Source organism: Eucyclogobius newberryi, unplaced genomic scaffold, assembly GCF_026437365.1.
Source record: "Eucyclogobius newberryi isolate DKJ021-1_F unplaced genomic scaffold, fEucNew1.0.hap1 SCAF_21, whole genome shotgun sequence".
In the NCBI taxonomy this organism is placed as follows: Eukaryota; Metazoa; Chordata; class Actinopteri; order Gobiiformes; family Gobiidae; genus Eucyclogobius; species Eucyclogobius newberryi.
Genome location: NW_027315846.1, coordinates 17,947,059 through 17,959,756, shown reverse-complemented (window position 1 = coordinate 17,959,756; position 12,698 = coordinate 17,947,059). Strand labels below are relative to the sequence as shown.

The 12,698-nt window shown below is 38.7% G+C and overlaps 3 protein-coding genes across 5 annotated transcripts in view; all 3 read right to left on the bottom strand.

Annotated features, from left to right (window-relative positions):
- The window catches only part of arhgef10 (Rho guanine nucleotide exchange factor (GEF) 10), a 33,282-nt gene extending 32,284 nt beyond the window's left edge, over window positions 1-998 (bottom strand). For all 3 annotated transcript variants that reach the window (XM_072457209.1, XM_072457211.1, XM_072457210.1), the window contains exon 1: window positions 926-998. The gene's annotated coding sequence lies outside the window, so the exon portion shown is untranslated. The remainder of the gene's footprint in view (window positions 1-925) is intronic.
- Window positions 999-2,901: 1,903 nt separating this feature from the next.
- On the bottom strand, window positions 2,902-4,839 carry cln8 (CLN8 transmembrane ER and ERGIC protein). The gene is made up of 3 exons (XM_072458026.1): window positions 4,735-4,839; window positions 3,870-4,455; window positions 2,902-3,267 (listed from the first exon to the last, which is right to left on the bottom strand). Exons 2-3 carry the CDS (start codon window positions 4,425-4,427, stop codon window positions 2,959-2,961), a joined length of 867 nt encoding a protein of 288 aa, XP_072314127.1. The 5' UTR covers window positions 4,428-4,455; window positions 4,735-4,839; the 3' UTR covers window positions 2,902-2,958.
- A 3,003-nt stretch (window positions 4,840-7,842) lies between these two features.
- dlgap2a (discs, large (Drosophila) homolog-associated protein 2a) overlaps window positions 7,843-12,698 on the bottom strand; it is a 156,799-nt gene continuing 151,943 nt past the window's right edge. The window contains exons 11-14 of the mRNA XM_072457266.1: window positions 11,722-12,161; window positions 11,219-11,310; window positions 9,965-10,117; window positions 7,843-9,670 (exon numbers count right to left, since the gene is read on the bottom strand). Of these exons, the coding sequence (XP_072313367.1) occupies window positions 9,464-9,670; window positions 9,965-10,117; window positions 11,219-11,310; window positions 11,722-12,161 (892 nt within the window). The 3' untranslated portion in view covers window positions 7,843-9,463. The remainder of the gene's footprint in view (window positions 9,671-9,964; window positions 10,118-11,218; window positions 11,311-11,721; window positions 12,162-12,698) is intronic.

The window sequence follows — 12,698 nt, the reverse complement described above, 5'->3', positions numbered from 1 at the left end:
AGGTATTCACCGGCCACCATTATTAAGTTAACAGCTTTACACCATCGGTTTCATGTAACAATATGTCAGCAAAAGGTGGAGGAATTTGTGAGGTGCAGGAACCACTGTGATGACACCCAAATACAAGCGACTACACTTCATAAATGTTAACTTTATGTAATAAGGCAGAATTTTTTATATTTTGGATTCAACAATACTACTGAATTTATATGAAGAATGGAATGTGAAAAGGAAGCCACACACTGTCCAAACTGTCACGTAACTGGTCGCCTCCCATCCCCTTGAACCACACCAAAAACCACTGGGGCAACCATTAACATGACTGTAACTAATCAGTTGCTGCGCACACATTGTGCCGGCCCTGACACTCGCCTCAGGTTGTGGAGATTACACATCAACACAACAAGGTGATAGGAAACGAGAGCTCACCCAAGACAAATAAATCTCAACTAGAAAAATAAATATGTAATTTCACACAGGCATTTGGAGAAAAGCTGCAGCCTTGTTGACTTTCACAGCTGGTGCAAAAGTATGTCAACAATCCATGTATGAGCTCAGAGGATATTTAGTGGGTATGCGGCTGGCCACTGTGTCCATTACTAATGGATGAGAAATGGCTGGCCTCCCTAAGTGTTCTGACACTTCAGAATTTGTTGTGGTAAAAAGTGCTTGCTTGAAATGTCCTGACAGTTAGAGAAGTTTAGAATAGAATCAGACAAGGTTGTTTTCTCTGTCCGAAACTCAGAAAGTTTAGCTTTATTATAACAGTACTGGTGGTATGACATGTGTTATGGGAGTGTTGTGTGGATGCAGGCGTCTGTCTTTACAGTCAGGCCATTGTGGCTATTTGCTTAACAAATGAGCGATGAGGATTTGTGTACAAGCATGTGTGTGTGACCCCCTGATTTCTCCTCCTCATCCTCACCTTGGGCAGAAAGGATGCACCAAACACCAACAAAAAGGATGAATAACTTTTCCACCTCTTTTTCTTGTCAACCCTGTAACAGAGATGTACATACAACTCAACTATTGCTCTGATTTATGGGCTCTTTACACAACTATCCTAACGTTCCAGTTGACCGAAGCTGGAATGCTATGCTTGACTACATGAACGTGTCATGGAATGGAGCATCTTCAAAATCCTGTGGACAAGACCACAAAGTCAAGGACATGAGAAGGGGAAACATGTTTAAACTATTCTGCAACAAAAAACATCACGACTTTCCCACTAGTCGTAGTGTAATAGCAATGTAACCATACGCAACACATTCATTTGAGATAAAAGGGACAGAGTTTACGAATGTTTCTATAGCATAGGAAGTAGGCTCTGAGGAAGAAAGCCTCCAGCCGGTTTAGAGTGGTGGGACTTGGAAAGTTAGCTCAAGCGCCACGTTATAAGCCAACTCCCGATATATACCACGTTTCTAAATGAAATTACAATTGGAAATGAACAAAGCAGAAAAAAACGGTAAACAAACGCGTGTTTTCTATAAGGACAACAGTGTGTGCATTGATCCAGAGCAAAAGTATCTCAAACTGTGTCAGAAGCAGGTAAATATACTTCAACTTACTTTGATTTGTCTTCACGTCTCGTTGCGTTTACACTTTAACGACGAGGTTGCACACAAAAGACATTTTACATAAAGGAAAAAGAAAAATCACATAACTTTGCCACAGCGTCTTCAGTGGATGACTTTTCCCAATGCAAACTGAGCCCATCCATGTAAAGCGTTTGCCCTCATACTGAGAGCTGATTGGGCGAGCGCTCTGCTGAGAAGGCTTCCTATTGGCTGATGGGGATGTCACTCTTACATTGACAACGTCTGATGATTGAGCTAACCACGTGACTTGAACAAAATTAATTCCTTCAGATATTCTTTTATTTTGTCGTTCTACACAGATGTTTGTTATTGAGCATATTAATCGTGAAGAAATTAAATGGAAAGTAGAAAAAACACAAAGGTTTTCACATTTCAATATTAACTTTAAAAAAATACTATATTGTGAACTTTAATATACTTGCATTATTATTTACATGAGTTTAATAGAGATAATCATGCAGTAGGCTAATGAGCCATTGTTAAGTCGTCTACTTGTTAAAAAAAAATCAAAGTACCCACCAGATGGCACTGTCTTATCTTTACATAATAGTATTTTCATGTGCAACCATATATGTTTTAATAAATCGTAACATTAACTTTTCTCTAAACCACCAGAGGAAATTGAAAGTGATAGAAGTGATAATAATGACAACTGCCCCAAACTGAAGATGGATTTATTATTATAACTCAAAAACAGCATCACAATGCAAACTAAAACTGTAATCTAGGGACACAATGAAAAGGCATTCAAGCTTACATTTCTAATATGAAAATGAATTCACATGTTATTGCTGATAAAAATATCACAATACTGTGGCATGTTTACAGTGTGAATAAAGCACTTTTGCCTTGCGTGTAAAACATAAAAAGTCACATTAAAATAGATTGAAAACAAGAAATGATAATGAGAACATTATTTTAGACATCGTTCAGTAAACCAGTCAGTTTTATATCCGTAAAGACAGCATGAGCAAAAATATATTTGAAATAGTACAACATAATCCCACTAAATGAGAATCTAAAGAATAATGCAATTACTACAAACGATCCCATGAATTATAGCGATTAAAGAACACTGAGAAACAAACAGTCTCGCTTGAAAGAGTTGTGAAATGTTGTGAAAAGAAATGTTACAAATATCAAGGCAGCATAAATGTTAAGCGTTAAAAGGTTTAAATCATCTACATAAATTCAAAAATATTTTTTTCACTTCAATTTAAATGGTTTAGATGAAAGGTCAGTGCAATCTCGATACAAGTAACATCGGATCTATAAAAGCTTAGATAGTTATTTTTATATGCAAAATGAATACTAATTAATACTGTGTGAACAATATTAAATATTATTTCTGGACCATTTAGTTTGAGTGAGATTTACTCTTCTTGGGGCCATTTACAGTCACAGGTTTGTTGTCAAAGTTCCAGTCGACAGGGTTAAGAAGTTGCATGGTTTTCTTGTGTGTCCAGATGGGGTTGAGAACAAATGTGAGCAGGACTAAACCAGGGAAGAAGAGCAGGCGCTGTGGCAGCGACACATTGGCATTGATCTCACTCCAGTGTGAACAGGTGAAGTACCACATGTAGTAAGAGAGCACCATGCGACAGTGGAACATGTGGATCATCACCCACTGGTTTGCCTTCCAGAACAATGTGTGGGCATAGCCAGCCTGAAAAGGAAGAAGAAAGGAATTAAAGCTGATCTACATTTAGAAATGACAAAAAAATATATAATTAATATTTAAAGCTATTATATTTTTGGGCTAAAAGTTACGTACTTTTTATCAAAAATATTTAGCACTAAATATTTAACTTGACTAAAATAATAGCATATTTTATTCAAAGTGGTTGTTTTTATTGCACTGAAAATGTGTCCTTATTGTGATCTCCACAAACGTGGCTCATGCTTGAGGAGCCTCCACCTGCTTGTTACCACCTTCAGCTATAATAATCCACAGTATGGCATAAAACATATCCAGCTCCATGGATAATGTTCAGAAGTATAGTTTTAACTTTCTATTGTTACATACTGTTCCTTTTAAGGTTAAGGTACACTTTACTGTCCCAGTGGGGAAATGTGTCCTCTACGTTTGACACAGAAAAGCCTTGTCTGGCCACAATTAGCAAATTACCAAGAAACTTTACTTCAGGGGTTTGCTTTTAAATAACTTCCCCTTTTCTAATAATAAAACTGAAAAAAGGACCTGAAACAAGTGAGCCTGACACTTGCTGCATTTTCACAAGATATAACAGCACCAAAAGAAATGACTACCTTGAGTAGCATCCATGATATACAGGTAAACGGGGTGCTCATCTCCATCAACAGGGTCACCATTGGCAGGAAGTGCCCGGTTGAATCCCACACCACTGCCCCTGCATAACCTGCCAGGGCGAAAAAATGATGCGTGGCCAGCGACACGTCAAATGACCAAAACACCAAACTAGAAGCGTGGAGAGCTACATTTTCAAAGACGAAAAAGCCTGTGGCAGTGAGCACGTGGAACCACGACCAGTCCTCTTGACCGCTCACTCTGTCCCTGAACACCATAGAGTCCTCAGTCAGAGTTCTCAGACCTGCTACAGTGCTCTGAAGACCAAACATGCCCCGTGTAACAGCCAGGTTCCAAAACACCTTCTCCTTGGCCAGCAATGAGTTATAGGTCTGGGACAGTCCTGTTGAGAGGATATGGCAGAGGACAAACACTGCTGTGTAGAATCCAAAGCCTGTGGCCATGAGCTGGACACGGATCTCCCATGAAAAGTATTCAGCATTAGGACGATGGAAGGTTGTGTCCGCACCCAGTCGGCTGGTCAGCTGCTCCGAGTCCATGGTCTCTGTGAGGAGGACGTGTGTGGCTCTGGGAGGACATGCAGAACATAAGACACGCTAGACAAACACAGAAATGGTCATGTAGAGTTTACACGCACGAGGCTATATCTGCAGAGACAAGGCAACTTTAAGTCGCCAGAACACAAGACTCGACATCCGCATGTGTCGTGTGTTTATGTGGCGACAGCAGTGACTCTTAGCTAACTTTCTGCTAGTTATTAAGGACCGATAAGGAAAAGCTAAATGGTAGTAACAGTTCGAAGCCGTAAGTGTTAAAAGAAAACAGTTTAGACTCAGTGATACTCACCACAAAGCTTTTACGCTGTTTCACATGATTTTCTGTTCTTGACTCACATCATACGACTTCAATTTTGATCATATGACCAGCAAACCGGAAATCCCGCCCACTCACCACTTTTCGGTTTCCTATTGGTCAGTGTGGTTTACTGCCAACACAAATTTATTAAAATATCCCGTCCACACTTTTATGTATTTAGCTTTCAAACAACTCGACACACTTGCTGAATATAATATCTGTAGTGAGCTTGAAATTACACGTTGAACTAAATAATCTGAGAACTGTGACTACAAAATTATCCAAGATGTTTTTTTTATTCAACACCAGATGGCGACTTTGCCATACTGAGAATAATGTTTCAGATAAAATAAAATACAGCATGCTTAACAGTAAGCAAATAGCCTACTTATTTGTTTTGCTGAAAAAAGACACAACACATTTATTTTCCAAATATTTTGTCAAAAAATTTAATTGCAATATTATTTACATTGAATGACCTCAACTATGATGAACCTATTTAAAGAAGCAAAACCGTTTATTCAAGAAAGGATCTTGCATACGCTAAGATACATTACTCAAAATCAAAAAGTGTAACACTTGGCTTAATGCCGAGCGATCAAGCACTGAGATAACAAACATTTAAAATGTTTGTGTGGTCAATTTAAACATACAAATGTGAGACAGTGATCAAGAAAGAAAACTAATCATTAGTAAATAAGCCTACATTCAGAAACATTATTTTGCATGCCAGCATAACAATTTATAAAATCAATCAAGAATTAAAAATGACAAAACATGAGCAAGAGCAGAAAATATTTTAATGTTTTAATTGAGCATATATTATATATTTATTTATATATCTATATATATATATATCTATATTATATATTTCTTTACAAATAATGAATATTTGGCATTATATTCATCCTTACTATAGATATGATAAACAAGAGATGCCTTTTTTCTCAGCTAAACTACTACCGTTTTCATTTATGTAGTTATTGAAGGGTTTCACGTTCCAAGTTCAAGGAAGTGTTGAATCAGTCTCATTAAGTAACACTTGCCACAGTATATTTCCCCTTAAGGTCCCCTTAAATGTTTCACATCTTGGGTTAGAGTGAGTACCAAAAATGAGAGAGAGCAGGCAAATGGCAGAGATGGGCTGCAAAACATGTGGGTAACAGTTAATGGTAACGTATACACTACAAGTGGTGAGGTCAAAAAGATGGCACTTGTAGGTCATTGCTGCCTTCCTGGTGATTTTTTGCCCTTGATTTTCAGAAGGTTTTGGTGTGAAACTACCAATTAGTCAGTGAATCTTGCAGAGCTCACAGCAACACACACACACATCATCCATAGTGCACAAAATGCCAACGGAAAAAATAACAAGATCAGTGCTTATTTCAAAATAATGCAGTGGAATCATTAATACAAAAGGTTGGGTGACAGAAATGCGACATGGATGTACCTACTGTAAAGTCATTTTTAGTCAAATAATTGCTGGAAATAGATCTCTCTGTTTCTCTACCTTTATATATTTGTACCTAACTTTAATATGTTCACAATATTATGTAGCCTACTTATTCATATGGTAACTAAACCAAAACAAAATTATCTCATTTTGGCACTAATTTCTTGAACAAATCAAAAATAGCAGATGTATATTTCAAATAGGAAAAGGTAGAATGGACACATCAGTCGCTCTAAGCCCTGATCATTTTGCATAAGGAACGAGGATGTCTGTGTTGTCTCATTTAGCTAAAGGTTCGGTGTGTCATAGGCCTGATCTGTAACACATTTCTCCATAAAAAGCATATGAAGGGCCTTTGAGGATGCCTGCTGGATCTCACCAAGGACTAAAAATCTTACATAAGCTGCTTTGCGCAGTCAAACTGTGGAATAGTGATCCTCAGCCTTGGAGCTACACACAACAATGAAAGCAGTTTGGGGTTAGCATATGTCAAACTGAATGCACGTTCCAGAGCCTGACATCAGCAAAAAGGCATCTTCACCAGCTCACTTCCACAGTTAGAAGGTATGTGTCACAAGTCTGGCACCGCTCCATGTAGTCGTGTCTGTGACTTTGGCTATATGCAAGAGTAATGCTACAAAGACCATGTCAAGCGACGTCATCCACAGTTTGGCCCATATAGTGACGGTACAGTGTCTCTGAAATTAAATGTATCTTACATTCTTCCACAATAATATGCAAGTGTGCACATAATATTGTCATAATTTGTTGTATGCTATACATATATACCTCTGCAACAATCTTTGTAATCTTTGAAGTAACATTTTAAATATTTGCTACATTGATTGTTCTTCTATCACAAATGTTTATGATTTTAGCCGGGTTTGTAATGCTCATGTACTGACAATAAATATACTCTACAATCTCTATTATTACATAAATGATCTCTTACTTGTTTATAATTTTGAAAACAATGTCAAAGATAACTCTTCTAGTTCAGGGGTTAATGCTCTTATCCATTGAGCCAAAAAGCCCTTGTGTTTTGGAATATAATATTCGTAAACTACAAAAATACATTTGTGGACATACTGCTACAACACAACTAGAGTTATAGACAATGATAGTATTTTACTAAAAACATTTGATTTTGGAAAAATATTACAGTTGAGTTTGTCCTATGAGCTACCATATAATGAGTAAGACTAAAAGGTGTTCTGAGGGATGTAAATCAGAAGCAAATTCCCTGTACTTTGTGATGACAAAGTATTACAAACTGGGGATACTACGTTACATTTTTATTCCACACTAAGAGCAGACCAATGAGACCAATGGACTGGTTGTTTCTAAATTTCTTTTCATTCTTTTTCATAACTACTGTTCTGTAAACCCCAATAACAATATTGGTGAAGAGTAACACAAAAATAATGAGGTATCTCTTGGGTAAAAATGTCAGGAATTTATATTGAGAAATAATATTTTTGTGAAAATGCTACTTGAAAAGGGCCTGAGTTGCTTTTGTAATATGTATAATGTAAAATATTATATGTCAAATTTCTTAAAAATAATTAACAAATAAAATAAATAAAAAATAATAATAATTGAATATGTGATAGATCACACAAAGAATGGGGTTTCCTGCTCACAACCAAAAATAAAACTGTAATATCACTGTGGACTGTACATTTCCCTTGAAGAGAATTGTAATAAGTGCATAAGTGCATTGTCTACACATTTTGATCTAAGAGTTACATAAGAAAGAGTCATATTATCTACTGCATTGATGAGGAAAATGTTGGCACAAGACTTGCATGTTTGTGGCTTCAAGTAAATGTTAATATTTAAAAATGACAACAAGACTTTTGCATACAATGGTGCTTGAAAATCTCTGCTCAAACTATATATACCACATAGCCTTTGGCAGCATGGTAGATAATGCGTTTTTGTCTTCGATTACAGAGATCTTGTGTTTGATTTTCAGACCATGACAGACCAGGTTCTGTCCTCCATTAACGTTCAACATACACTCACAGGCTGCATGCTAATCCCTCAGATTAGTTCTCCAGGGAATGAACCAGGCTCAAGATCTGGACCTTCTGGGCCTTGCATTAAGGCGTTGCAGTGCTCTCTACAACTTACCACAGGATGGACAATAAAATAGTTTTTTTTTTTAACCATACTGCAAATTAGCACAGGGTTTTCAGTGGATGTCCTCACTAACACAACCCGCTGCATTTATCCAGGCTTGGGCATGACACAAATAGTATGCTGGCTTGTATCAATATTGTTAAATTCAGCTTGAGCCCATCCAAAACGACAAACATTTACCATACCAATCTTTGTCACACCTTGCTGGACAACTAAACTATTTAACATTTGTTACCTTTTTTTTGCTCAGTAACCATTGCTATTCAGCAGTAACTCCCTTTCAGAGAGCTACGATGTCTGCAATCCCTTTGATAGTGCCAGATGCCACTTCAATAAATAATGCAGTGCCACATCTGATTGTCATCCACTGATTGAAACCAGCTAACTCAGATTGTGCATATACATTTTCTGATTTGATTTTGAGCTGGCCCCTGATTTGAACGTTAATAAATGAGTCTAGCACCAATTCTCCAAGCACCAATGTTTGCCATTGTTAATATGTGCATTGTAATGAGCTTGTGATTCCACCAATCCAGAACATGAAAGGATTGACTACATCCAGAGTGACAAGGAAGCTGCATTTTTCCCAACACTGACCAGTCCAGAGCTTATGAGGGCTTGCCTGAATTGTCTTAAGTGCCACATGCTTCATCAGAGTTGAGGTATTTTGAGCATTGGCACAGTTTTTTGTATTTACTGTTAGATTTTCAAATGCAAACAAAACAATCTTCAAACAAAATAGGTAGGGGAAACGATTATATATTGTTTGTACAATTTTAGCAATTTAAGACTTGGTTGCTGGTAGGTTTTGAAAGCTGCACTTTTTAAATGGCACTTTGCAAATGCTGAAAAACTCCACACGTGAGCACAACAGCTGGGGATAAGCATCACCAGCCATCATTACAACCGACCCATGTCAAAGAAAACAGCACACATTTTGGCAATGGGACAACAGGCTCAGCACATCCTACTGAACAATGGTGTTTGGCAATGGGAACGAAGGATGGCTACAAAGACAGACAGATGAGCAAGGAACTTTTGAGAGAGGAAAAGCTGTCTAGAAAAAAGGCTAGTTTCAAAGTTGTAAGATGTTTGGAACAGTTCAAAGTTGCTCGGGTCTTCTCAAAGTCTAGTTTGAGCCTCAGGGATATAGATCTCGATGCTGTCCGCCCGCTCTGACGCTGAGTTCTGTCTAAAGGAGGCTGCTCTCTTAGCCGCCATGAGCCTCCTCCGCGCCTCCTGTCTGTGTCGGTCTGGCAGGTCCAGGGACTTCTCCCTCACAATGCCACTCCGCTGTCGCACCACCTTCTTTGGTACAGGAGACGGCAGCTGAGAGGAGTAAAAGTATTAAAACCATGGACATATATCAAACAATGCTGATTGCTGACAACTTGAAGTAATGACATTTTGTAGGGTTGTATTCGTTATTTAGTTTTTCTCTTTTTGTAACATTTTAAAGTTGAAAATAATCTAAATATGAATGATGAAAGTTATATCAGTGGGCAGTTAACATGATACATACACTTCAAACTTCACTGTCACCAGCCAATCCATCAGTTTATTATTTATTTGTATCATTATGTGACAATATGACTGTAATTTACTGAACTAAGGATACATTACCTTCTTCTCAGGGCTTTCCAAAGGCCTCCAGTTGTTGCTCTTGATCTGCTGCAGCTGGTCAAACTTCATGGTGACGTCGTCAATGGAAAGCTGCAGCAGGTCCCAAAAGCCGGCCAGGTCCTGAGAGGTGGGCCGCGGCATGGCACTGGGGTCCTATCAAAGAGCAGCAAGCGGCACACTTTACTGAACTGAAAGTGTACCTTTAATGAGTCTAGTGGTGTAGGAGCAGCACCCCAGGCAATCGCTGCAATGCTTGTAATCCATAACAATGACTTGCACTGTTGGCATCCAAAAACATTGCTGCAAAGAGTGTGAGGGTGTGTGTTTGTACTGCACCATTTACCCACTAGATGGTAGACCCAAGCAACATGCTTTGGGAATCCTCCAGGTCGCCAAAGGAACAGTGAAGCAATAAGACAATGTTTTTAACCGCCAACAATCTACATAGACTGAAAATGTAAGCACTGGCTGTATAATGGAGCCAGTAATATTTAGTGATGTGTAACACATGCTCATATTTAGATATGTCCTTTTTACTTGGTTAGAGATTTTACCTTAGCCTTTTATAACAAACTTGATTACAGACAATCCTACATGCTGTGTCATTTCTCTTATCCTGTTTGTGTTGAGGCAGCTGAATGTTTTGATGTGTAATTACCACAAGGCTGGCTCAGCGGATGATCGGCTTTGCTCTGACCCCCGAACTCATAATTTCTTCCTCAGAAATGTCTTTAAAGTCACACATATCCATAGCCTGCAGATTTGAGTTCATTTTAAGCCCTGGCTGACAGCGTACTGTTTAATCCAAAACTGCCTTGAAGAGAAATGTTCTGCTCAGTTCCATAACACACTTGCTGCAAAATAATATATATAATAACAGGCCAGATTTATAGATCTTAAAATTAGAGCACAGCTTGAAAAGGCATCAGGTTGTGGATGTATTATGTACTGCTGCTGAAAGGTGCCTCCCACTGTGATCTGCACTTGTGTGAGGTTAAAATGAAATTTAGAATTAGGCTAGACACTTTAGCCATGTTTATACGCATATAAGTCAGAGACTATTTAGATTAAACTTTACATTTTGTTAATAGACAGGGACACTGCACTAAATTTAAGTAGTTTGAATTGTAAAAATACTGATGACTTTATGAGAAGCTCCAAGTCGGAATGGAGCCACACAGTGCGACAGTAGATACAGATTTACAGCCTTCCAAGACAATATTATCCCCTTTTCACACCGCTTTTGTCTCTTACCAGATTTTGCTGACACAGCCAATAAAACTGCTGGAATTTCTGAGACATGAGCAGCTGAGCGCTCCCCACTGCACTCCGGATCTTGCCAAGGACTGAAACACAGACAATACAATAATTTAGTAATTTAATAAATGTGATGGTTGCAGGCAGAACACTGACTATTATGAAGTATGCAAATAAAAACATGGAAATCCAAACTTTACTTTCAAACAAAGGCGCACAACATAGTCTAGAACGGCGATGCTGTGCTTAGGGAGTAGAGAATTGTAAGGACTATATGCAAAATAATTTGTACAACAAATAACCACCTCTCTGCCTCTTTCCACAAACAAGGTCTAATGCAGGTTGCTATTCCTGCAATCCTGTGCATTTATTCTGTCTTGGGACAGGCACATTTTGTAACCCAGTGAGGCATGTAAATAAGTTTAATCATATTTTACGATTAACAATGCAACTAATAGATTCTATTCATTCAGCATTCAATCTATAATTTGATCACTCACTCTCCTCTGTCAGATCATTTTCCTCTGCCTCTGCTTCCATCTCTTTACACCATCCCTCCATCCTCTTGGTCTCTGTGTGGAGCAGCTGCATGAACCAGGTGCCGTCTCTCCTGAGGGATGGGGAGGCCCGGCCTGACTCTACGGGTGAGGCGGTGCTGTCCCGCGGGGAAGGGGGCTCCAGCTGCCAGGTAGCCTCACTGTTGCTCTCTCTGGGACTACTGGGCTCAGTGGGGGTGCGGTAGTCGTCCCGGTAGCTGAAGAGACCCTGGGTGCGAACGGTCCGCACTGCCCCGTACTGAGTGGGCGTGCTGGGTTCAGAGTGCCGCTGGAAGCCACCTCCAAACTGCAGACCCTTGTCCTCCATGATGGGGAAGACCTCCACCTCCAGGTCTGCTTGTACAGCGGTTGTTACACTGTTGGAGCGCTTGAACCGCCCCTGTCTGGGAAACACACACAACAATACAATTTCAAAAATGTCTTCAGGAATGTTGAGAAAAAAACAAACAATATTGATGTATTTATGGGTTGGGAAGTGTCTCTTAAAATGAATATTATGTCAGGGATAAAAGGGATGAAAACCTCTGTCTTGGTGAAAAGAAATAATAGAACATCAGCCATATTAATAGTCCGTAGTACTTTTATGTTCCATCTTATCTATTGTAACACCACTGCACTTCAATAAACAGGACCAGATAACAGAATCAAACGCTTTCTCAATGTCCAACCAGATTATTTACAGCTTGGTTTTGCTGTTTTTTTTTAACATATGATTCATTAGGTGTGAAGATTGTCTAATGTTGTTTGCCAGGTTTGCCGTTCCTAGATAACAAAAAAAAAGAAAGAAAAAAAGAGCGTTCTGTAAAACTGATGTAGACATATGTTTAGTACCTTAAAAGTACAAAGGTATACAGCAAACATGCATACATGCTCAATGAGAGTCCAGTGCATTTTTTTTTTTATCTTATTGCTATATGGAT

Bases quoted from the DNA above. Each gene is read 5' to 3' on its own strand.
- cln8 (XM_072458026.1), bottom strand. From the start codon at position 4,427: ATGGACTCGGAGCAGCTGACCAGCCGACTGGGTGCGGACACAACCTTC. The intron at 3,268-3,869 runs GTAGTCATTTCT...CTTCCTTTTCAG, and splicing joins TATCATGGATGCTACTCAAG to GCTGGCTATGCCCACACATT.